General features: G+C 38.6%; 1 protein-coding gene, 1 long non-coding RNA gene and 1 pseudogene across 2 annotated transcripts in view; 2 read left to right on the top strand and 1 right to left on the bottom strand.

The window, feature by feature from the left end:
* HECW2 (HECT, C2 and WW domain containing E3 ubiquitin protein ligase 2) overlaps nt 1–26653 on the top strand; it is a 225521-nt gene that overhangs the window by 146585 nt on the left and 52283 nt on the right. The window contains exons 18-19 of the mRNA XM_036254150.1: nt 18014–18097; nt 23018–23127. Coding sequence (XP_036110043.1) covers nt 18014–18097; nt 23018–23127 — 194 coding nt within the window. The remainder of the gene's footprint in view (nt 1–18013; nt 18098–23017; nt 23128–26653) is intronic.
* Nucleotides 9459–10303, top strand: LOC118625293 (annotated as a pseudogene).
* LOC118625295 lies at nt 20317–23018 on the bottom strand. Its single transcript, XR_004958656.1, has 3 exons — nt 22777–23018; nt 21927–21999; nt 20317–20426 (listed from the first exon to the last, which is right to left on the bottom strand). It is a non-coding gene; the product is annotated as an uncharacterized LOC118625295 (long non-coding RNA).

Below are 26653 nucleotides of genomic sequence, written 5' to 3' on the forward strand. Positions count from 1 at the left end.
GCTCCTTGCAAATAGGAATATTATTCAAGTCATTATTTCTCTTTCTTATGCTCAAGTATCCAGAGTAGCACTTTGCATATAGTGAATGTATGTATATGTGTGTGTGTTTATATATATATATATATATATGTCGATTTGAAAATAAATGACCAAATATCCTTCTTATGATGTTCCCAGTCTCTGTCTTTTTTTTCTTTGAGGTATACTTGACATACAAAATGATATTAGTTTCAAGTGTCTAACATAATGATTCAGTTTTGCATATACTTCAAAATGATCACCACAATAAGTCTAGTTACATCTATCACCACACGTAGTTATAGAATTTTGCTTGTGATGAGAGCTTTAAGGTCTACTCTCTTAGCAACTTTCAAATACAATGGCATTATTAACTATAGCAGCAATACCTGTCTGTTTACTCAGGGGCACTGACCTCTTTCCCCTTACACTGTCACATAAAAAAGTGACAACAGCCAATACAACAGTAGCCATCCAGTGTGAATGAATCAAAATTATTCCTTTTTTTTTTGGTCAGATTGGCAAAACTTATTTTTTGGTCTGCTGCAGAATTTTAGTAATTAGTGTATATGTGCCAAGAGATGGAACAGGTTGAAAATCACTGAACTATGGTCACCATGTTGTACATTACATTCCCATGACTTACTTGTTTTATAACTGGATGTTTGTACCTTTTGACTCCCTTCATCCATTTCACCCACCCCGCCCACTCCTATCAGTGTCTCGTGTCTTTAAAGTTGCCATAGGCTTCTAAAGTTCAAGTGTGACGCTACAGTGTTGCTTATACAGACAATCCCGTTTCACATTCGTTGACATCTAGCTCAAGTCTCAGTGTTTTCTCCAACTTGACAAGATGCTGTTCTGAATCACATAAAATTTATAAAAATCATGCAAGTTATCATTCTGTACCTTTGTATATTATGTCATTCACTCAGTAATTCATGGTCCACCAGAGAATCTTGCCTAAGGAGTTCTAGTTAATAAAATTGCAGAAATGAGCTCCCCAGCTGTCTAATGACAGATCTTACAGATTCTGGGCCACAAATCAAAAGGAACAAATAAAATCTCCCCTCTTTTGCTAATCACAAAATAAAGAGAACTTTATTTTCTTTTCTTTTTTTTAATCTTCACCCGAAGACATTTTTCCATTTTTTGTGCAGGTAGAGTGGGAGGGAGAGAGAGAGAAACATCGACCTGAAAGGGACACATCGAGTGGCTGCCACCCGCCCAACCAACCAGGGCCGGGGACAAACTGCAACCGAGGTACGTGCCCTTAGCGGGAACTGAACCCGGGTCTCTCTGGACCACAGGCCGACGCTCTAACCGCTGAGCCAAACCGACCAGGGCTCTCTTTTTTTTTTTTTTTTTTTGTTACCAACTCCAGCCCAGACTCGAGATCTCTCCTTCTCTCTCCTAGTCAATATCTGTTCTTCTGAAAGTACCCCCTCACCACACACAACAAGAAAGAAGAAACTGGAGAAGTTTTTCACTTTTGCTCTGCTCTCCACATTATTATTTACACCACTTTAACATCTTCAAATCTCCAGCGTCGGCAAAATCATATGATTTAATCTATCTGAACATGGCACCCACCATTATTATTATTCTTTAATGACTTACAGAACCGTAACAGAGCCTAACAGAGGGGAACGCCCCAGGAGTAGCTTTCAGTTTTGCCCCCCCCACACACACACACTTTATAGAGTCTTAAAAGTCTCTAATCTTCTAAAGATTATTGAAGATTCCTATTTTTTAATGACACCAATGGCCCTCAGTGAAGCGTCACCTTTCTTCTAAGGTAGCTCTCAGCAGGTAATCAGTTGCTAAGAAATTATTTAATAGATTTTGAAGTAAGTTTCCATCTTATTCCAAAATGTATTTTGAATAAGTTTCATTTACACTTTCTCAAACTATTTACAGAACTCGGCCATAAAAAGCATGTGCAGTCAGGGCACGTGGAGGAAGCAAGGACTTAGAGCGGTGAGATAATGCTGTTCCTCCTACACAGAGCGTGGACCGCACGGCACACTTCTTTTTCTGAGAAGTTTTTGGTAGTTAAGCACTTTGCTTATCATAACAACTCAATGGGGAAGTGTGTATATCTAAGAGAACATTCTGTTTTAGTGAGAAAGTGCACCGTCAGGAGCATTCCCACAAATGCAAGTGTGGAGAGCCAGCTGGGGTTCTTGAATCTCGTGTTTCAGTGATATTTTTGATAAGAGATTCACACATGGAATGGAAGCACTGAGTACCTGTGTGTCAAAGGTCATCGTGAAACTTACATTCATACCCTGAGCAAGGGTTCCCAGCACCGGCATGGCCCTGGGTGCATTCCTCCTCATTTGGAGCATGACCACTGGAAAGAAAATGTCCCTCCTTGTTTTCTCCATAGTGCAGCGAGGAAAAGTGTTAGCCCTTGGGACATTCAAATAGGTGTCGCGCTTTGTTTTTCCTGTTCTGCTAATGATTCCCCCTAAACCGGAAGAGAGCAAGCCGTCTATTTAGTTTGTATCCCTGTAGCTTTTCCTGCAGAATGCCTATGGTTTTCATGCAATGTGATAGGACTTTTGCTTTCTGCTGTGTGTAAATCACTACTCCATATAACTTCATCTATTATGCAAAGGCAAATGCTAAGAATTCGTATTCTCTCTCTCTTTTCTTAAATCTCAGAAGAGGTTAATTTCCTCAGAAAAACCAACTTTCAAAAGTCAGCACCACCTCCATCAAATGGGTAGCATCCCCCCTGGATTCCTCTATCTTACTATTGGTTCTCGTTGAAAAACAGTAATCATACTAAGATGCTTTCTGGACCACAGGCCGATGCCCTAATCACTGAGCCGAACCGGCCAGGGCTCTAAGATGCTTTCTGTATGCTGTGACATTAACACAAACACTTAAATAAAATGTTCTCATATTTGATCTGGAAAAAAAGCATATTCATTAAGAAAAAAAGCTTTTAACAGTGTTTAATAGGTGAATATAATGAATACAAATTTACCAGTTATTTTGGTCTTGGTATTTGTACAGCCTTATATTATGAACAAGAATCTAGGTGTCTTAACATGGAATTAAGAGTTGAGGATTTCACCTCTTGTGTGCCTACTAGGTCCAGCCAGGAAATCTGCTCCCTACTAGTTTAGCTTTCCCCAGGCCATCAGTGATCATTATTTTGGGCTCCGGGATGATTCTTCCTTTAGTATTTCCTAAATAAGTTCTCTTGCCACGAGAAGGTGATCTTTGATGCTTTTTAATTTTTTTTTTTCTTTCCATTTTTGGTAAATTGAACCATTCCATTTTTTGTGTCATTAGTAATTTGGAAGTTAAGACATTGTGAACCACAGAAGACAAAAGGATACACGTTTCAGGGTTCACCAGAAGAGAATCAAAAACAGACTATGGCCTTTTATTTCTTCCCATCAGTCTATTTTAAAAGGCCTGGAATTTTGTTATTGCTCAATTATACACTTAATTTTTTTTCCATTAAAAAAAACACATGCTGTTGCAAAATTCTCAAAAGATACAGAATTTTATGTAATAAAAGAAGTGTCCAGAAGCTGGCTTTTATAAAACAAACCCCAGTGTTAAAGATTTCTAACCTATTTCTTGTGCAGTTTTCTAGCAAATACATTTTTCTACATTTACTACTGCGCTGGAAATATTAATCTCAGCTCATATCTGAGCTCCATGATCAAAATAGCACAAATTTACGTCTGCTGATACTCATACATCTGCCGGCCTAGCTCTCTCTCACAGTCCAGAGCCAACATGACAAACTTGATATTTGCTGTACCACATTTAGATAACAGAGAATCTGGATTGGAACTGTTATTTTCCTATGAACCATTCACATGGACATAATTATTAAATTTTTAAAAACCACATGATTAAAAGTTGAAGCCAGCTCTTAATGGCCCTTAAGAAGTAGTAGATCTTAAAAGTTCAGATTTGGGGTCAGGCAGACCTAGTTTGAATTCTGGCTCTGCAATTTAGTTTCCAAGTGACTTTGAATGAAGCATTTAACCCCTCCTGGTTACAGTTTCCTCAGCTGTAAGATAGAAATAAAGATTTCTAACTTGCAGGGTCCTTTTGAAGAAATGAGATAATTTATTTAAAGCACTGGTACTATGTAAGCAGTAGCAAGCATTCAACAAATTAAATTAATATTACATTAGTAATGTTAATATTACATTAGTTATAACTAATATTCCTTATTGCATCATAAAGACTCAGTTTAAAGTAATTCGGCTGTAAATTTACTCTGATTCTTAAAACCACTATCCCTGAAACTGATCACATGGGATTCTGTAGTTAAAATAGAGGAAGAGTCTCTTGAGTTCCATGATTAACTTCTGTCTAGGAATGCTTTCTAGTGTTGTACAGAAAGCTTTGGTCTAAAATCTGTCACTATGTATACTTTGAAACCAGCCTTGATTGCTTCATGCCTACAAAGAGGACCAAGCCTTCTGGCTCAAAGTTCAGCAGAAATGACTGAGGCTCAAAAAACATCATGGCAGTGTCATTGAGATAACATTTCAGAAGCCATCTAAAAGAGTATTAAAACAACTTTGCAGGCAGTTAATCTTATAGATCTAATGAAAGGTTTGGGATTTTGGTACATAGAACTGTAAGGAGCACAAGTTCTTAGACACTGTCATCTATTCCATGGCTTCTGCAAAAGGAATAATTGCTATTCATGATTTTTTTTTTTAAATGGACATGCTAATGTATAGTTGTATATAGGCTTTTGACATATATATCATGTATGTGTCTAGTTTTCACATTTTCTATGCATGGAATCTCATAACTATTAACTGGAAAATCACTTAACTAAGAAAGACTCCAAAGAAGAACTCTCAGAGCCAAAATTAATTTAGATTTTTTTAAAGCATCACATTCATATATTTATTAAATTGTTTACCCATAAATATAGTTCCCTGATATAACTTTGAAAGATTTCCCAATTTATAGGTATGTTCATCCACCGGATATTTCTCCAAAGCACTGTATTTTCTTGCTAATACATAGTTCAGTCAGGATTTGCAAACCATTTTCTAGCATAAAGAATAACCATATTTTAGGCATGTTGTTTCACTATTGATTTTTGCTATATTGTTGCACTTATCTAGAAAACAGTTCTGCAAAATGTCATTTCTTCACTAGCTCATCAGAAATGGGCTCTGTGTGGACCAAAGAAAAACATCAGTGTTGAATCCAGCCTCAATGCTTTCTCCAAACCCAGAAGAAGAACAAGCCATTCCAAAATGCATTATCATTTACGATAGGACAAAATAGTTTATAATGAAATCTGCTTTTTATATATATGTTTAGATAAATTGAGAACTTATTAGTGAATCAGAAGCATTTCTTAAAAAGCAGACAAAGTATGCATCCCCTCTATGTTAATGTATTTTTTGTCTCTCTCAATGGATTTAAATAGTCATGGAAACTGTCTTCAGAAAAATTATCAAAGCTAAAATTAAAATCTCCTTGTTTCATACACATAATCCTGCATACAAATGGATACAATTAATACATCCCATTGAATAAGTTATTACTATCAGTTCCTTGGGACATATTTTACTGAAAACATTCTTGCAGACTCATAAAGGTATCATTGTATTAAAAATCAGGTGCCTTATGTGTCTGACTTTTATAATTCATAATAGAAATGGCATAATAGTGCCATCCGTGTTTAGAATGTTTAAAAATATCTTGTTTTTTATTCCATATTTATTTTTATCTATTTACATTCCAAATCAAGTGCAAGCTACATGAAATCAAGGTCAATATCTTACTCATCTTTTTAATCCTCACAGAAGCTCACATCTTATATTGCATAGAGAAGGTATTTAAGAATTATTTGGTAAGTTAATAAATTTCATAGGTACGTAAGTCCCATATTTATATTTCTGTTTAATCCAAAGTTCAAGTAATTACATTTCCATTATGCAAAATCACATATATAAAGATACAGAATCCATCTTTTTAATACAACAATTTATATATCTTTGTATATTCTAATATATCATTTTAGATCTCAGGAAGTAATGTATCAATTTATTTTGAAAACTTGACTAAATTTATGTAGCACATAGCATTATTATTATTATTACTTTTGTTTCATCTCTTTTAATCATTTTCTATTTTTCAGTTATAATTAACATACAATATATTAGTTTCAGATATACACCCCAGTGATTAGACATCATTATATAACTTACTAAGTGATCATCCTGATAAATCTCATACACATCTAACACCATATATAGTTATTAGAATATTATTGACTATAATCCTTATAGTATACTTTATATCCTCATGACTATTCTGTAACTACAAATTTCTACATCTTAATCCCTTCACCTTTTTCACCTATCCCTCCAACCACCCTCCCATCTAACAACAGTTAAAATATTTTTTTGTTTCTATGAGTGTGTTTCTGTTCTTCCTGTTTGTTGGTTTTTTAGATTCAATTGTTGATATATATTTATTACCACTTTATGGTTCATATTTTTACACTTTCCTCCTCCTCCTTTTTCTTTTCTCCTCTTCCTCCTCCTCCTTCTTCTTCCTTCTCCTCCCCCTTTTCTTCCTCTTCTTTTTAAAGAAGACCTTTTAACATTTCATGTAATACTGGTTTAGTGGTGATGAACTCCTCTAGTTTTTTTTTTTTTGTCTGGGAAGCTCTTTATCTGTCCTTCAATTCTAAATAATAGCTTTGTTGGATGGAATAATCTTGGTTGTAGGTTCTTACTTTTCATTGCTCTGAATATTTCTTGTCAATTCCTTCTCACCTGCAAAATTTCTGTTAAGAAATCAGCTGACAGTCATATGGGAGCTCCCTTGTAGGTAACTAACTGCTTTTCTCTTGCTGCTTTTAATCTCTTTTTATCTTTAACATTTGGCATTTTAATTATAATATTTGTGGTGTGGGCCTCTTTGGGTTCATCTTGTTTGGGATTCTGTACTTCCTGGGCTTGTATGTCTATTTCCTTCACCAGGTTAGGGAAGTTTTCTGTCATTTTTTCAAATTAGTTTTCAGTTTCTTGCTCTCTCCCTTTTCCTTCTGGCACCCCCATGATTTGAATGTTGTTACACTTGAAGATGTCCCAGAGGCTCCTTACATTAGTCTCATTTTTTTGGATTCTTTTTTTGTTTTTACTGTTCTGATTTGGTGGTTTTTGCTATCTTATATTCCAAATTGCTGATTTGATTCTCAGCTTCTCCTACTCTACTATTGATTCCCTGTAAATTATTCTTCATTTTTGTTAGTGTATTCTTCATTTCTGATTGGTTCTCCTTTTTTGTTCCCATGACCTTTTTTATGCTGTTGAAGTTCTCACTAAATTCGTCTACTGTTCCCCAAAGTTCATTGAGCATCCTTATAACCAGTGTTTTGAACTCTGCATCTAGTAGATTGCTTGTCTCCATTTTGTTTAGTTCTTTTTCTGAAGTTTTTTTCTGTTCTTTCATTTGGGACATGTTTCTTTGTCCCCCCATTTTGGCAGCCTCCCTGTGTTTGTTTCTATGTATTAGGTAGAGCTGCTACATCTCCCAGACTTGGTAGAGTGGCCTAATGAATGTAGTAGGTGTCCTGTAGGGTGCAGTGGCGCAGCCTCCCTGGTTACTCGACCTGGGTACTCCAGGTGGGCTGTGCATACCCTCCTGTTGTAGTTTAGCCTTGATTGCTTTTGGCATCTCAATGGTAGGGATTTACTGCCAGGCCAATTGGCTCCAAGGACCGGTTGTGACCACCATGGAAAATCAGCTGTGCAGGGGCCTGCCCCACAGAACAGGACTTCTTCAGGGTTTTTGTGCCCACTGATTCTGCCCCTTGAGTGTGTTGCATGTGGAGGTGGGTGGGTGGTACTTCGTTGTAATCTGAAGCTGTCCACTGGGGACACTGGCTCAGGGGCCTCATGGGAGGTGCAGGCTAAGGTCAGTTACCTGGTATGAACTACAAAGTTATCTTCAGGTGTGGGTCTTGGTGGTGCTCAGGAGAGGCCAAGCTGTGAACGAAGGCCAGCTGCTGTTAGTGCCAAGCCTGAGGCTACTTAGCAAGAGGTTAGGGGGCACACTGAGGACAGATTCTACTTGTTTGAGAGATTTTAGGAAAACCTGAGTCATGAGCCAAGACAGGCCATTTCTATGGAAAAGTCACTGGAAAGAGCTTGCGCGGGCCCCAAAGTTGGTGGGGGAGGGTCTCAGAGACTCACCAGAGCAGGGCGAACAGTGTGAGACAGGTTGATGGAGAATGAGATATGGCACCCACTTGCCAGCTCTGCTGTGGGGTAGGGCCCGAAAAGGAGCAGTGGCCTCTGCCAGCACTTCTGTTTGAGAGAAAGCTGCCCTTCAGTTCTCATCCTGATGCCAGACATTTCAGTTCCTCCCGGTATGTCTCTGGTGCCCCTCGAGCTGCTGCCCCCGCGCCGAAACCCAGAGAGAGCAAGTCCCAGTAAGTCTGTGGGTGGGCCCTTCAAGAGGAACTGCCTGGGACACTAGAAGGACCCCTATTTCACTCAGTGACAATCCCCACTCCTTTCCATAGCCAGAAGTTTCTCTTCCTGGCACTTGAAGCCTGGGCTGGGGGGCAGCCGGAACCTCCTCCCTCCCTGAGGGCTACCAACTCAGCAGTCATCCCTTCCGATTTTTATCCACCACATGTGGGTGTGGGACCAGCCTGCTTGCATGAGCCTCAATGTGGCTGCCTCTCTACATCCTCAGCTATAGGACTTAGGCTCAACTAGATCTCAGGTGCTTCTGAATAATGGTTGTTCTGTAGTCTAGTTGTGCCTTTGATGTGGTTGTGGGAGGACGTGAGCATGCCCCTACCTAGCCACCATCTTGACTGGACAGCATTATTTTGAATATTGAGATGACATTTTGAATAATGTTCTCAACTTTTAAAATACACTGGGATTTTCGTGGGGATTGTTTTTTATTTTTACATTGGATACAATTAAAATAGTTATAGTTTTCTGTTTTTACATTTTTTCACACATTGAACCCTTTCATTTTTTTACAATAAAATTATCTTGTTTAAGAAGTCAATGTTTCTTGTCTAGGTTTTCCAAAGTATTTTATGTTTTTGTTTCTGTTGTGGGTGGACTTTTTTTTTTTTTTTTTTTAAAGTCTTCTAAGTAATGATTACCAAAGTGTGGGAAACGAGTAGTTTTTATAGTACTATTTTCCAGAAATTGGTACTTGGAGGTTTTTCCCTCCTTGTCTTGACATTTTATTTTACTGTTTACAAACTACTGCCATAGCCTCATCTGTCCCTTTACATGCTTTTTATTAGTGTGTCCATTCTAATTGCTTCACATTTGACCAATTTGTTTGTTTTAAAAAAATAAAGCAATAGGCAAATAGAACAGTTTCAATTCCCTGCGCCAGCCTTGCGGGTCCCCGGGCAGCCCCCTTCGCTCCCCCTGGGCTTCGGGATGATGGGCCAGAAGAGTCTCCACACCTTTTTCTCCAAGCCCGAGCCCAGCCGGGAAGCGAGCAGCCTGCAGCCCGGAGCCGACTGGGGACCAGCGTGGAGGCTCGCGGAGGAGAGCGGGGATGCAGCGGCCAGCCCAGCCACAAAGGCGGCTGGAGCGGAGGAGCCTGGCGGGTGCCCCGCCCTGGAGCCCGCGCCGCTGCCCCGCATCCCGGACGAGCCCTCCCGCGTGGGTTTGGGTGAGAGCTGGAAGAAGCACCTCAGCGGAGGAGTTCGGAAAACCTATTTTATAAAGCTAATGGGATTTGTAAGAAGACTTGACACTGTCCATCCACCCCCACACCGAATGTTCACATGGATCCAACTGTGCAACGTAAGGGAGGAGAAGATTGCCGCCCGGGGCAGGGGCCACGTCACAGGCCCATCGGGCTCGTGGGCTCTGCTTTAGTGTTCCACCTCCGCCCGCGTTGGAAAACACTGATAAAGAGCTGTCTACAGACAGATGGTTTTGTTCATCCTGGTCATGTTTATCCGGGTGGGCCCAGCGCGGCCTTCTCCTACTCAGGGCTGTCGTCTGGTCTGGGCTCATCTAGCAGATTCTCGTAAGAGAAAGGTTGGGAGCGATCCACCTATGCGGTTGTGTCCTGGCGAAACCAGCATGCGAACAGCCTTGTCTCCTTGCTCTGGGGCTATCTCCGGAGGAAGGGCAATGCCATCTGTAGGAGGTGCCACCCATCCCTCCCCGCTGTCAGTGTGCAGAGAGTTCTTTGGATGCAGACATTTCTCCCAAACCAGTGAGCTGCTGCCAAGTCTGTCAAGGAGCCCGTCAACTGGGAGGATCTGTGACCCTGAACTGGGCTGGAGGGGTGGGCGGGGGGAGGGGGGACATCTCCTGGCAGTTTCTAGAAGCTGCTATTTAAGTATGTGTCAGTTCCTTTGTCGATTTTTTTAATGGAATCGTTTGTTGTTATTGTTTGTTTGTTTGTTTTGGTGTTGAGTTGTATAAGTTCTTTATAAATTTTGGATATTAACCCCTTATCAGACATACCATTGGAAAATATGTTTTCCCATTCAGTGGGTTGTCTTTTGTTTTTGTTTTTGTTTTTTTGATGGTTTCCTCAGCTGTGCAGAAACTTTTTATTTTAATGTAGCCTAATTTTTTTTGTTTGTTTGTTTCTCTTGCCCAAGGAGATATATCAGAAAAAAATATTGTTAATATAACTGTCTGAGATTTTACTGCCTGAGTTTTCTTCTAGTATTTTTATGGTTTTGAGTCTTACATTTAAGTTGTTAATCTGTTTTAAGTTTATAATTGTATATGGTTAAGAAAGTGGTCTGATTTCATTTTTTTTGCATGAATCCGTCCTATATTTCCAACATCATTTATTGAATAGACTGTCTTTACTCCATTGTGTGTTCTTGCCTCCTTTGTCCAATATTAATTGACCATATAGCCGTGGGTTTATTTCTGGGCTCTCCATTCTATTCCATTGATCTGTGTGTGTGTTTTTATGCCAGTACTATGCTGTTTTGATAAGTATAGCCTTGTAGAATAGTTTAATATCAGGTAGCATGATTTCTCCAACTTTATTCTTCTTTCTCAAGATTGCTGTGGCTATTTGGAGTCTTTTGTGGTTCTGTATAAATGTTTGGAATATTTGTTCTAGTTCTGTGAAAAATGTCATTGATATTTTGATAGGGATTACATTGAATCTATAGATTGCTTTGGGTAGTATAGACATTTTAATGATGTTAATTCTTTCTATCCATGAGCACAGTGTTTGCTTTCATTAATTTGTATCTTCAATTTCTTTCTTTAGTGTCTTATAATTTTTTGAGTACAGGTATTTTTCTCCTTGGTTAAATTTATTCCTAGGTATTTGTTGATGTAATTGTAAATGCATTGTTGTCTGAGTTTCCCTGTCTAATAGTTGTAAGTAACTTTTAAAATTCTTATCAAGGAACTGGTTTAAATCTATTTACAACAAACAAATATTTGCCCTAAACATGTGGCTAGATAATGTCACTTCTATGTGTCTATAAGTATCCTATGACCATAATGGACCAACATTTCCAATTCTAACCTCTATAATAGAAAGTAGAAAAGTGGATCTTTTTACTGCTTGGCTATATATACTTTAAGTCAGATTATACCCCGTGATAGCAATAAAGAGTGTGGATAAATAATCAGTACTAATTTTCCTTTCTTGACATTCTTCTATTAGAGAAGTCGTGGTCATTTCTCTAAAATTGCCCCAGGGGTTTTTTTAAAACAAATGTATTTTTGAAGGTGTTACTGAACTGTGTCTACAGGAACCATGTGTGTTGCAGAGTCTGCGACCCAGAGTTTTGTGGTTTAGATGCATTGCTGCTTCTGGTTGTTTGGTTTTTTTTTTAATTTTTTTTTTTTTATCACGTGCCCATCTTTAACTTCAACAAAGTTGGTTGGTTTCGATGAGAGTATTTTCTGTGGGAATTCCGGTCTTGAGACTGTGTTTATTGTCCTCAAATGATCTTCTGCTAGGGTTTATCACTAGGGTGATTCTATGTGCGGGAGGAAGTGGTTACATTAGTCTAAATATTATGGGCATCTGAAAGACAGCAACAGGCAGCAACTCTCTCCTGAGGTTGTCAGCAGGCAATTTAGCCTCTTATAAGTTGTGATTTCTCTTTTTAACAGATTGCTTCTTTACCTGTCTTTGTAATTCCCCCAGTGGGTTCTGTTTTAGTGAATAATCTGATATCAGTTTTCTGATTCTCTTTTTCTCTGCCACAACAAAAACTGATAGCAAGATAGTTTCTTCCAAACACCGAGTACACTCAGAGAAATTTGTTAGGAGCCAAATCTGTTATTTTGGCGTTAACTGACCCTGCGCCTGGTGTGTATTTTGCTGAGCACTCCTGTGTGCACAGCACAGTGGTAGGTACCTGAGGAACACAGAAGTGAAGGAGGAAGGGAGGGCTTTGCCCTCAAGAAACTCATGTTTCAAAAGGAACTTATGTTGTAACCAAGTGGCCCTGAGAAAGTCTGAGAGAGGAAGTGCTGGAAAGTGCTCCAAAGGGTGCAGAGAGAAGCATATCCATGTGGAGGGGCTCAAATGATAAAATGTTATTTGAGCCCTAGCTGGTTTGGCTCAGTGGTTGGAGTGATGGCCTGTGGACCAATGAGTTATGGGTTCAGTTCCAGTCAAGGGCACGTACCTCAGTTGTGGTTTGTCCCCGGCCCTGGTTGGGGTTGTGCAGGAGACAACCAGTCGATGTGTCTCTCTCACATTGGTATTTTGCTTTCTCTCTCTCTCTCTCTCTCTGAAAATAAATGGAAAAATATCCTTGGGTGAGGATTTAAAAAAAAAAAAAGTTATTTTAATATAATCTTAATCCTCATTCTAAGCCACTAAAATGGAATCATTTCTTCATTAGGGTGAAGGCAGTGAAGGAAGAAATTAGAGGATGTCACATATTCCTTCTGATGCTATACATTTATGAGATAAGACTGGATAAATATATGAATGCAACTTTCAAATGTTCCCCTAATAAGAGCCATTGTATCTTTAACACTATTTCTCAAACTTGTGTTTCCTTCAGACACTGAGTGAACTCATGGACATTTGTTAGGAGCCACATCTGTTACTTTGCATTATGAAAGGAAAAGAAACAGTGCAGGTCTACAATGTTGACTTTAACCACTTTTATTTAATGAAACATAAATGTGCGCAAATATAAAATATGCATAAACTTTTTATTCTTACATTTTTTATAAATGGTAAACCCAAAAGACGTATAAATTAAGTAAAAGGTTTTTTAAAAAAATCAGTAACATTTGAATTAATGAGATCTTGTTTCCCAGAGGCCGAATCACCAATGTTGAGACCATTGTCAGTGGAAAGATACATTTGTGCTTTTTGCTTCAGTTGTGTTTGACTTGATTGTTTTGATTTTGCATCTAATGGTCCATCATATGCACCTGTGGCGTTATCATGGTCAGCATTTTTCCTTCTTAACTGATGGCTAATTTTTGTCTACTGATTCATTGTTTTCATGAACCAATTCATTCAATAGTTCACCAGTAAATACAGTGCTGAAGAGAACATATGCTATTAAATGTACCCTGTGATCACCCTACTGCCACTTTATTTATTTGTAAACTATTGTAAAACCTTTGTTCTTAGAATGAATCATGATATCTTTTATGCTTTATTTAATATACATTTCTCATTTACTTTTCAAGTCCATTTATTTTGTTTTCTCTTTAGCCTATGGCAACTTAGATATACATTACTTAGCCTTACTTCATCATTGTCATTATGCAAACTAATACTACAAAAGAAAAGTTTTGTGTTTTTAATTGGTAAAAGAATTGTACATGAGTGGCAGACAAGGGTTGTTATCATATTTAAGGCCCTGCCAGAGACCTGGGCTGGGCACTGACGCTTTGAAGTTAATCTCTGATCACTTGGCATCAACTGTCTTATAAATGCAAACATGGGAACCAAAGTCACATGGCAACATTCAGTCATAAATGTCATCTAAATGATCTGAACTATGCTTACCTCATTGTTAGCGATTTTGATTATCGAAGGGAAAACAAAAATTTTAATTCTCCCAGAACTCAAGATTTTGTCTGTAGATTTGTAGTAGACAAGGACAGCAGTTTGAGAAATACTGGTCTACAGAATATTAGCCAAACACCTGATTACAAAGAAGTAGTTCCCTCTTTTTTTTTTTTTAATTTCTTAGAAAAGATTGGTGACATTTCTGGGTATATCTGCTGACTTCTGTCTCTTCCTCAGCCTTGATCTGTTCTCTTGGTCAATGCCTTCTTTGTTTCTAAATTTTAAAACGTTAGGAAGGAGTTGATAGAATAGGAGTGGGCATAAGACCTAAAAAGAGTTCAGTTAAGTGAAAGTAACTATTTAGGTATTTTCATTTAATGCTAGGATTGCCCATTGACTTTCTTCCACTGTGCCATGAATTATTTGAGAAAGAGATTGTGTCCTACCATTTATTGGATTCCTAGTATGTGATACTATGCCTCGCACATAGTAGGCACTCAGAAAATGTTTGCTGAAAGAATGAATGAATGTTAGTATAAGAAAGTACTTAGTGGTATGATAAACATCAGATGACAAGTTCCAGTGTTTTGTTCCTGGAAGCATATGACCCATAACTTGTCACTGTGATGAATTAGCTGGCCTGGTAGAAAACTAGTCTCAGCCTGCCTCTGGTATGTTGTTGCCTAAAGAATCAGACCAGTTACCTTCACTGCTTAAGAGTTAATATCTGGAAAGTGAAGAAGAATTTCCCAATTGGCATATTTCCTTTGGTGTCTTTGCCTTTTCTTTCCTCACCCTGTCATCCTTGTGACTCAGGAAGCTATGATCTTTTCCTTATTCACAGGAAACATTCAAGCCACAGTCCAGAACATGATATCCTTGTCATTACCCCACCCGCCCTGTGAGTCCAGAAAGAGAAGTGGAGGAGAGTGCTCAGCCTGTTTGTTTTCTGATTTTGATCTGTTTGCCTGGTTCGTTGTGATGATAGACTAAGGAGATAAACTGTGTATTTGTTGGAAATAGATTTTGATTCTTCAAGATCAAAGTATATTGTTACTGACCCTTAAAGAATACCCCTTTGTTTAAGTTATTGTTTATTTTTTCTCCAAAATAACTTTATCTTAAGTTAGCTTTTCAAAACCAACTTTAATATCTCATCAAAAAACCATTCACCAGATAATAGTCCTTGGTTTTCATCATGTGCTTCAGACATGTGATTTTAACACTTGAAGGGAAATATTCTGATTGGTTTGAGCTTTTAGACTGAAATAGCTTTAAGCAGAGAGGGGGCCTTTCTTTATAGACATGTCTGCCATCCATTTTACACACACACACACACACATGCACGCGCGCACACACACACACACTGGCAATGAAAGACAGAAAAAAGTTGGGAATAAAAAAGAATAGTTGCTAACATATTATGTAAAATGGATCTAGCCAGAAGGAGCCGAGAACTTAACTCTGTTTATCACTTCTACCAAACTATGTGATTGAGAGAAAAATCAGTAGATTTTTCTGTGCATTCAAGAATTTTCCCTCTCAACAATTAAACCTTCCTTCCTCCGCATTGCCTTCAAACCTCTCAGCCATTAAGAAGAAAATTTGGAATTTGGAAATATAAAATGCAGTGGAACTTCATGAAAATAGTAAACAGGGAAACAAAATGCTCTATAGATAAGAACTAAATCTAAATAAAATACTTACATCTAAATGAACGCTTAATTAATTTTCAAAATATATGGAGTGCTCATACAACTCAACAAAAGGAAGACAAAGAACCCAGTTAAAAAAATGGGCAAAGGAACTAAATAGACTCCTCTCCAAACAGGACATACAAATGGCTAAAAGACATATGAAGAAATGCTCAACATCACTAATCATCAGAAAGATGCAAATTAAAACAACAATGAGGTATCACCTCACACCTGTCAGAATGGCCGCCATCAACAAATCATCAAACAACAAGTGTTGGCGAGGGTGTGGAGAAAAGGGGACTCTAGTACACTGCTGGTGGGAATGCAGACTGGTGCAGCCACTATGGAAAACAATATGGTGTTACCTCAAAAAATTAAAAATTTAACTTCCATTTGACCCAGTGATCCCACTTCTAGGAATATACCCTGAGAAGCCTGAAACACCAGTCAGGAAGAATATATGTACCCCCATATTCATAGCAGCACTATTTACAATAGCTAAGATCTGGAAACAGCCCAAGTGTCCATCAGTAGATGAATAGATAATAAAGTGGTGGTACATATACACAATGGAGTACTATGCAGCTGTAAGAAAGAAAGATCTCTCATCCTTTGAGATGACATGGAGGGACCTGAAAAGTATTATCCTAAGTGAAACAAGCCAAACAGAGAAAGACAAGTATCATATGATCTCACTTATTTGTGGAATATAATGAACATAACAGTCTGAGGAATGGGGTAGTCCCAGAGACATGGAAGTGGAGTACAGAATGACAATCCCCAGAAGAGAGAATGGGGGGGGGAGATAAACCACAGAACTTATATGCATGTATGCATGAACAGTAGACACGGACAACAAAGCTGAGGACAGGGCAGAGAGGGAGGGGGAGGGGGAATCAGTGGGGGGAAAAAGGAGAAACATCTGTAACAAAAATAAATTAATTAATTACAAAAAAGTAAATAAATGAACGCTTAAATAAATACTTGCTATTTTATAGTATCCAGGAATCCAAATACATTGTTATTAGCACGTCACATAAAATCACATACTTATATTGGTCCTATGTTCCTGTCAAATGTAATGCTTTCAGTATCATAGTTTATATTCCTATTTTTTTTTTCCTCATCTCATAAAAAATCATATGGTTTGATTTGAAATAGCATGGTGTAAATCCGGGGAAGCAACTAGGAAAAATTGTATTCATATAAAGAATAAAAGATAGTAACATGACTCATCAAATAAAAATTCTGGTGTTAGCCCTGGCCAGTTTTGCTCAGTGGTCAGAGCATGGGCCTGTGGTCCAGAGAGACCTGGGTTTGGTTCCCGCTAAGGGCACGTACCTCGGTTGCAGTTTGTCCCTGGCCATAGTTGAGGTCATGCAGGTGGCAGCTACTCGATGTGTCTCTCTTGCATCGATGTTTCTCTCTCTTCCCCCCTCTCTCCTTCCTCCTCTATCTCAAGATAAATGCAGAAAAAAAAATGTCCTTGGGTGAAGATAGAAAAAAAAATTCTGCTGTTATCTCATATATCTATAATATAATACTGGTAGAAATGGTGCACATGGTTGTGTTTGATACATTTGTGTACGTGTACATACATTTACACAGGTAGACATATAGTCTGTTTCTCCAGCTGCAATAACTGAACATGTTACAAATTTTCAGTGATTTGAAAGAGCCGTATGCGCTTATATTGAGTATATAATGCGTAGATGCTATCTACTTCCAAGTAAGAATGTGCTCATCACACATAATTTAAAGGAATTCCCTTAGGATAATAAATGACTATCCCTACACATTCACTTTTTGGAATAACAAGGAATTGGCCTGAATGATCTAGACCAGTGGTTCTCAAACTGTGGGTCACAACCCCTTTGGGGGTTGAATGACCCTTTCACAGGGGTCGCCTAAGACTATCAGAAAACAAAATTACAGTTATGAAGTAGCAACAAAAATAATTTTAAGGTTGGGGGTCACTGGTCTGGACTGTTGGTTAGATTCAAGCCCACAGCAGGCTTTCACTCAAAGCAGAGACTGAGTATTATTGGTTGGTGGATACTACTACCTGTAGTAGGACTTGGGCAGCAAAATAGAAGTCAATAAAATAATTTTTTCCCAGCATTAAGACTGAAGGCAAGGACCATGTCTGTGTTGGATGTGTATTCCTAGGGTATCACACAGCAGCTGCTACCTAAGAGGTACCTCCACAATGCTGTGACCGTTATTTTAAAAACTGGTACCTAAATCACTGAGTTATGTCCCGAAAATCTACTAATACATTGTAAACTGTTTCTTTGCTTGAATAGGGAGAAGATCCAATTTATTCGCACCGAAGGGACCCCAGGATTGGTGCGTCTTTCAAGTGATGCAGACCTTGTGATGTTGCTGAGGTATGTGACACTAGTTCTTGAACTAGAAAGTCTCTGGAGCATTTTAGGAAATAATATGACAATATTGGTACCCTAAAAAGTTCCCCTTTATTTTTGAAGACTTGTGGAATGAATACTCATGTTGAAGATGTGGATGCTGGTGTTGTGATCATTCATTTCAGATTGCATTTTTTATCATGGAGATGTTTGATTTTGTTTGTACCCTGCTGATAAAGGAGGTGGTGTTAGAGAAGGGAGGTGGTGTGGTGTGGAGGCCAATGGATGGAATGTTCTAGTCACAGAATGGAACAGAAGAGTATACACAGCTTACCCCTTCAGAGTAGAAGAGGTCATGTTTACATTTTCTTTCAGATTTTTTTTTTTATCCTTACCCGAGGACTTTTTTTGCATTTATCTTCAGATAGAGTGGGAGGGAGAGAGGGGGGAAGAGAGAGAGAGAAACATCGATGTGAGAGAGACACATCGACTTGTTGCCACCCACACAACCACAACCGGGGCCGGGGACAATCTACAACCAAGGTACATGCCCTTAGCGGGAACTGAACCCAGGACTCTGGTCCACAGGCTGACGCTGTAACAGCTGAGCCAAACTGGCCAGGGCTCTTTCAGATTTTTTGCTTAAATTGTGCTTTGTCCCCTTTTGCTGATTCAATAATATTTATTTACTTGCTGGTTTTCAGAGTTTAGGTTTCGAAAATCAGATCAAGATGAAATTTGGTCACTGGTACTCACTGCCAACTTGATAGCCCTTCATAAACTTGATCAACGGTATTTTCTTTATGGATTGTTAGATCGGCTTTGGTTTTCAATTTTAAAGTAGAAAATAGCAAGTTTTCAAAAGCTTCTTTTATTTTATTTATTTATTGATTTTTTTTTTTTTTTAAGAGAGGAAGGGAGAGAGAGATAGAAACATTGATGTGAGAGAGAAACATTGATTGGCTGCCTCCTGCCTCCACTACTGGGGATCCAGTCTGAAACCTGGGCCTGTGCCCTGACCAGGAATCAAACCAGGACCTCTCAGTCCATGGGAGGATGCTCAATCCACTGAGCCACACCGGCTGGGCCTTGTTTTTTGTTTTTTTAATATTATCCTTCAAATGCAGGAGGCCATAGTAAAATAATTCTTGCCCTACCCAGCGGTTGGTACACCCCACCACTGTAACCTCCACAGAATTAAAAGTAAAGTCATGCTGAGCCATATCAGGCAATGTTTCATTGATCCCAGAGTGCTAATGGTATCATTCATGTTATTCATAATGACCTTGACCCTAACCATTGCTAACTGCCCACTTGATAGTTACCATATTTTAAAAACTAAAGCCAAAAACTTCTTTTCCTTTACTGGATATTTGGAGCATAGTTCAAAGGGATATATTCATTTCCCACAGAGACTTTATTTCACTTGGCTCTCTGAATAAGACCTAGGGAGAGGGGTTTATTTTTCTGTCAAGAAGGTGACCTTTGATTATGGTGTATTGAGCTAGTTCTGAAAAGAAGATATACTATGCTTGATGGTCAGGAAGACTATTGGTCAAGTAATATACAGTGTGAGGTTTGGTCGGTAATAAAATAGTAAGTTTTGTTACAAAATTATGGCTAGGATATTACTCTGTCACTTCATTCTAGAAATCTAGGGTTTTTCATTAAAACTAAAGAATTCTACTTTTGGTATTAGTAAAAACAAAAACAATCACAAAACAGAAACATGATTATCATTCACATGTCCTTAGTTAAATTATCTTTAGACGGTATGATCCTAAATATGTTAAGTTACCATATAGATTAGAATATTTGTACTTAAGTAAACACCATAGTTTACATGAGTTTCTATGTGTTATATGGTAGAATTTTAAAGTATTTGAAAAAATGATATATACAAGGCTACATTTTCTCTCATTTGAGGAAATAAGCATGTTCTCTGAAGTTAATGAGCCTTTGAAAAAGCATGAGAAATTCATTTATATGTAATAGTTCTATAATTATTACAATAGAAATGATGTTTTTCAGTTCTAGACTTACTTAATTTAATCAAATGTATTTATTATTTTAATAATTATACACAGTGACACAATTACTTGTTCATGCTTTAAAATAATATTTAATGATTATTGAAAATTTAGGGATATCCTCAGTTCTTTACTTTTTATTTTACTTTGGAGTTTGAGTCATTTGAAACAGTGACTATGAACTAAAGCAATGGATTTGTTGCGAACATAGGGGAAGACTTTGTGCCTGATTTTATACTTTGTCTATTTCATAAAAAGGAAAATCACTCCTGGTACAAATGGACTTGATTGTCAGCAAGCTGCAATGTAGAGATGATCCAGCTCTAGGAAATGATTCAATTCAAAATAAACCTATGTAAGGACATTTTCCAATATAGACATTATACAACTCACGAATTTTTAAAAGACCTTGCTGCATTTGTTATTATTCTATTTCATATATTATTTCACTAAGTCAACTCATGTGAAAAAAAAATCTCTTTTAGAGTTCATATAGGAAATGACTAATAAATTTGGCTACATTCGAATTTTAAAATTTACATAATGAAAGACCAAATATAAAAACATAAAGTTAACAAACTAGAAGACTATATTCACAACACATAATAAATATCATAAATACATAAAGAATGCCTTTAAATCAATTTAAAAGAAGAAACCCAAAAGAAAAATGGGTAAAGGATATAAAAAGGCATTTCATAGAAATTGAAGCAATAATAGCCAGTATACTTATGGAAAGATGCTAGCAATCATAAAATGCAATTTCAAATAATAAGATATTATTTCACAGTATTAGATTTGAAAAAATCAAAAACCAGATAAAACCAAGTGATAAATAGGAATTCTCATATTGCCTGGACTTGGTGGGATTGCAATTTTTTAGGACCTCTTCAGAATACAATTTGACAATATTTTATATAGTTGAAAAGGCATCTGCATTATGACTAAGCATTTCTAATTTTAAATATATTACCATATTTACACTAAGAAACTCTTTTACATATATACAAGGTGATATATGCAGGATGATCATTGCACCATTATTGATAAAAGCACAAAGTTGAAGGAGAAGTAAATATTTGTCAAAGGAGATATGGACAAGTAAACTGTTTTGTTCATAGAATGACCTACTGCATGGCAGGTAAAAATAATAAACTATCCTTATATATCAACATAGATATCAGAATTATATTGTTGAACAGAATGTTCAAGAAAGCTATGTACATATAGCTATTGTAATTTTTAGCAGTGCATTAGGCAAAACTATGTATTGTTCATCTATACATATATGTTGCAAAATACAAAACTATGGAAGGATACCTCTTCAAGTCATGATAGAGGAGAACAAAAGGCACTTCATATGCACACTTGCACACGTGCAGATATATATGCACTTATGTGTGTATATATACAAATCTGTAGGTATGCATGTGTGTTCGTCTGAAGTAAAAATAATTATGTTAACATTTATTAAAACTGGAACACAGACGTAGATGTCTGAGGAGAGGGTGCTAATTCCTACTCTACGATTAATATAGCTATATCTTTGTGGTAGCAACTGTTACATGGGACTTTTCATTAGCAATTAATTTTAAATTCACATTATTTCAATGGCTATTGATTTACTGAAAAAGAGAAATAACTGTTTCTGGGTTTAATGTGGTATTAAAAATATGATCACTTACTGTGTCTGTTTCCAAATTTTCTAACTTCTGTAGTTTAAAAGTGGAGAGATAACTTTAAAAAATATCATGTCTAAAAATGCTTTTGCTACAATGGTTGGTTTAGCTGACATGTGGATGAAGAACGAGGGAAAGACTTACCGAGTTGTTATTGCATTGCTGTAACCCGGGATTTCTTAGTCTCAGAAGTATTGACCTTGTGGGCTGGGTATGTCTGTGTATTGTAAGATGTTTATCAGCATCCTGGCCTCTACCCACTAGATACCAAAAGCACCCCCTCTTCCCAGTTATGGCAACCACAAATGTCCTCAAACATTGCCAGATGTCCTGGGACAGTGTGGGGAAGGGCAAAATTGCCTCGGTAGACAACCAGCACTTTAGTCCTTGGCAGTCCTTTCTTTACAAGATTAAACTGTTGCCACTTTTTCTGAATTTCTTCTGAAAACAAGTAACAAGTTTCTAGATTTGGCCAAGTTTAAAGGAAACCTACTTCCACCTCTTAATTTAAAAACTCTTTTATTGTTGTTCTAATTCTATTTTAAGTGTTTGTATATTTGAGCTTAGCGTAATCAATACTGCTTTTCATTATCATAATATTTATGATATTATGGGACTCCAAGATATCACATATCTGCTTACTATCTTTTAGAAGACTATTAGAAACAGAAGATACTGGATTGAATAATCTAACATCAAAACCCTCACATTTGAAAAACATTATAAAGCCAGAGTAAACGAGGGAGCTAATTATTTAGGAGGTATTTTGCTTTATTTTTCTTTTACCTCTCCATTTAAAGCTTAAGCTTTGAAGGCTGAGACTGCTGTCTGTTTCTTGGCATGAAGATATAAAACATACTTTGTGTATCCATATGGGTTCTGACTAAATGTCTGTTGTGTTTGAATCTTATTCCCAAATTTAAAAAACCAGGTACTATTTCAAACCAACATGTAAACTCAAACTCACAGATTAAAGTGGCAAAACAGAACTTACGTTGTCCAAAGTTGATAGGAAAACAGACAAGTAACCACAGGTTTCACAAAAGCGGCAGCAGCCAGCCAGCCTGTCCGGAGAGTTACCGGCAGGGCCGAGGCTCCCTGTGGGATGTGGACTAGACCTCAGGTGCGATGGGTCAGAACGAGAGCTGGAGATCGACTGTCTTACTCATTGTGGAAACAAGGCTTTCCCCACCTCACCCGCTAAAGTACGCATTTTGTTTCTTGTTTTTCCCCAGTTTATTTGAAGAAGAGATAATGTCTTATGTGCCTCCACATGCCTTACTCCACCCCAGCTACTGTCAGTCCCCACGTGGCTCCCCTGTGTCCTCTCCCCAGAACTCGCCAGGTGAGTCCACCTGCAGCTCACAGTGAATTCTCTGAGGAGTGAACCCAAAGTCAAATGTTCTGTTCTTCACCAAGGACAGTAAAGGAACACGTCAGGTGCATCGTCAGTGTCAGCACAGGGACATCTTCTGGGGCGCTTTCCGTGGGCATGTTTCCATGGGCACCCATTGCGACAGGAAGATAATGACATTGCAGACTCGAAAGATGAAGGTTAGCAGTGTGACATAGTCAGATACAACATTTGCTTGTCATTATGTCGTGCCTAATATGCCTTGGAAGAGATTCGGGTACAAAATACTGTGTTAACTTTTTGGATTTGAAAAGTTCTAGTTAGGAGACTGATTCAATGAATAATAGAAAGAAATCTTTGCTTTTAAGAAATAATACAGAATTAAAAGTGGTCAGTGTAATGGACTTGGGTAGTTTTTCCCTGCAATAGTCACTCCCTGCACTAGAGAGGACGACGGAGACCCCTGGGCAGATAAAACATGTGCTAGCTGAAACAAGTGGAAAATTTTAAGTTCATCTTCTCTTTGAAAAGGTATGTTGTGAATGAAGGAGTGAATGGATGACCAAATGAATGAACGAAGGAATGGTCTAAAATGCAGCTTAGCAAATAAGTTTTTTAAAGGAAAGTAATCACAATGTTGGAAGTCAGCTGTATTTGTCCTCATTATAGACAATGTATTGTTCACACTTTAACAGCTATCAGAATTTAAAACGATTTTAATAGAAATCCAAACTCCATATGTATTACTAAAAGCTGCTGTCTATGTTCTTTGATATATAACATGTGTTTTCACATATTGTTGTGATAATGAAGCTACAGCCTACCACAAACAGGAAAAGGTCTATTAATTTGTTCATTTAACACAGATTTATTGAGCATCCATCTATGATCCAAGCACTGAACTAAACCCTGGTGCTACAAAGATGAATAATACACTCTCTGCCTTTGAAGGCTTCATAGTGGGCCAGTGAGTCAGCAAATGACCCTGTCGAGCTCCGTGGTTAGCCCTGTATTGAAGAGATGTGTGGGAACACAGATGTGGGAGCAGTTCTTTTTTTCAGACCCAGGGGTGGGTGTTTAGGGAAAGATGAAGACAGCAGGTATGAAGGGGAGCCTTGCAGAATGAGGAGGGGTCTCCTGGGTGGACCAAAGGAAGGGGCCGTTCTAGGCACAGAAGCATGAAAGTAGTTTAGGGCAGGCTGACAGATACAGGTGAAGGCAAGTTCTCCAAGCTCAGGTTGGAAAGATAGACTAGGCTCAGTTGGTCATCGATGCCTTATTTTGTAGTCTATGTGGAGCCACTAAAAATTTACAAACAGAGGGATATCCTGTTTTACAAAGATCAGTTTGGTGGTGATACAGAGAATGGATTAGAAGATGAGAGACTAGAATCAGAGAAACTATTTTGGAGGCTGTTGTATAAACCAGATGACATGCTAAAGGGCTAAATGGCGGTAGAGAAAAGGAAAGTACTTCATAAGACGTGGAGGCTGTAGAGATACCAGGACTTTGAGTCCAGGTAAGGAAGATTCTGAGGTCCTCTCCATCCAGATTGCAAGGCAGATGGTAACAGCATTTACCAAGAAAGGAAAAAGATTAGACTGGAGAGGAGGGGGGAAATGAGTTTGGTTTGGACATATGTTGTTGAGGAATCTTTGGAGATATCCAGACACAACTGGAAAAGACAGTCATGGAGCTCAGGAGGGTGTGGCTAGGAATACAGGTGCGCTGGTGGCGGCTGAGTGCGGAGTGTAGATGGAAGGAACCAGGGAAGAGTCGTCTGTGGAAATAAGCGAAAACAGAAGATGGTAGCATGTGGAACTCCAGCATTTAAGGGAGGGGCTGAGACAGAGGAGCAAGTGAAGGAAAGAGAGCCAGAGGGTTTTGGAAGAGAGTTGGAGAAGTGCTTGGTGGGAAGCCAGGTTTCAAGGAGGAGAGGGTGGTTAACAGGGCCAGATTTTCAAAGGCTTCAAGAGGGATGAGGCCTGAGAAGAGGCCACTAAATTTGAGAATCAGGAAATTGTATGTGGCCTTTGCCAGAGCAGTTTTCATGAAACAACAGGTTTCAGACTGGATTGTGGCCAGAGGATGTCAAGTAGAATCCAGGGCTGTGGAATATTCTTTTCATGAAGTATGAAAGAAAAATAGGACAGTCCTTAGAAGGAGGAGAGGAGTTAAGGAAGGGGCTGTAAGACGGGGAAGTTGAGCATGTGTGTGTGCAGAGGTCAAAGCACGTGGGCGGAGCAGTGGCACTGAACACAGCACAGGCCGTGGGCAGGAGGACCCTGGAGGCCAAGGCACAGGTCAGCTTTGGAACCAAGTAGGGACCCCTATTTTGATGATACAGGATGAAAAGACATAAGTATATGACACTACAGGTAAGTTTAAACATCACTTCAAAGTTTGATGCCAAAGTCTGGGGAAGAATTGATAGAATTCACATTTAGCCTTTGTCTTTGTCAACTGTGTGTGACTTTGGGCTGTGTCCTTCCTCCCTGACCTTGCATTTCTTTTCTGTAAAATGGGAATAATAATAATCACCTCTCATGGTTGTTTGGAGACCACCTCATTAGAGAACACCATAGCAAACATCCAGGAAATATTAATTTATTCCTTTTTTGTTCTTTTTTGGAAATAGGATTCCGAAAAGTATTGTTTTCCGATATTTGAACCACCAACCTGTTAACCGGGGAATTCCCTTTTCACTGTATGCAACGTTTGACGTATTTATACGTCCCGCTCGGTTAACAGGTTAATAACTGGAATATAGGAATCCATTTCTTCCTGTTTCGCAGAGCTGGCTGGTAGATGTTTAACCGTCCGCCGGGTCTGTCTTAACTGCACCGTGTGATGGAGTGTAAACGGGTTGTCTCGTTCCCGGAGGCTCCCTGCTTGAGGGACTGAAGCCGTGTGGGTTGTTACTAATTCCCATCAAGCTTCTCCTTGCCAGGCCTTCCCTGTGCCCAGCCTCCCTGAGAACAGCCGGACCTCCGCGTTAGTCTGAGCGCCCCTGAGGCACCCGCCTCGGCGGCTGGCCGAGCACTGTCTGGGACGAGTGTGAACATTCTCGGTGATGACCAGGTCGCTTCTTTTCTTGTCACATCGCAAGTGAACACGAATAACCCAGGGTGGTAATAAAATGCACTCTGGAAGCAGATTTCGAGTTATTTTCCAAAGACATGTAGAACCCAAATGGATCTAAATTGCTAGCAGTGCTTGTGGTGGTTTTAATTTTCGGGCAGAATCATCTCCATATTTCTGGCCTACTCTGGTTCAGTGGGCTTCATTTGATCTTAGGATTGGGATGCGCTGCTTGGTATCAATGGAAGTAGCTCTAAGTAATCCCACATGATAGACGGCAGGGCGAGCTAGCCCCCTTCACCCCGCAGAGCAACCCTCTGTGTCTTGGAGCAAAATAGCCTCTCCTTCTACCAGTTTGATTTCGAAAGTCTTAGTGAAAACACTTCAAAGAGGTTTTTGAAAGTTGTCTGATCCTTCTTGTGACTAGAATTTCATC

This window comes from Molossus molossus, unplaced genomic scaffold (assembly GCF_014108415.1).
Source record: "Molossus molossus isolate mMolMol1 unplaced genomic scaffold, mMolMol1.p scaffold_m16_p_11, whole genome shotgun sequence".
Lineage (NCBI taxonomy): Eukaryota > Metazoa > Chordata > Mammalia > Chiroptera > Molossidae > Molossus > Molossus molossus.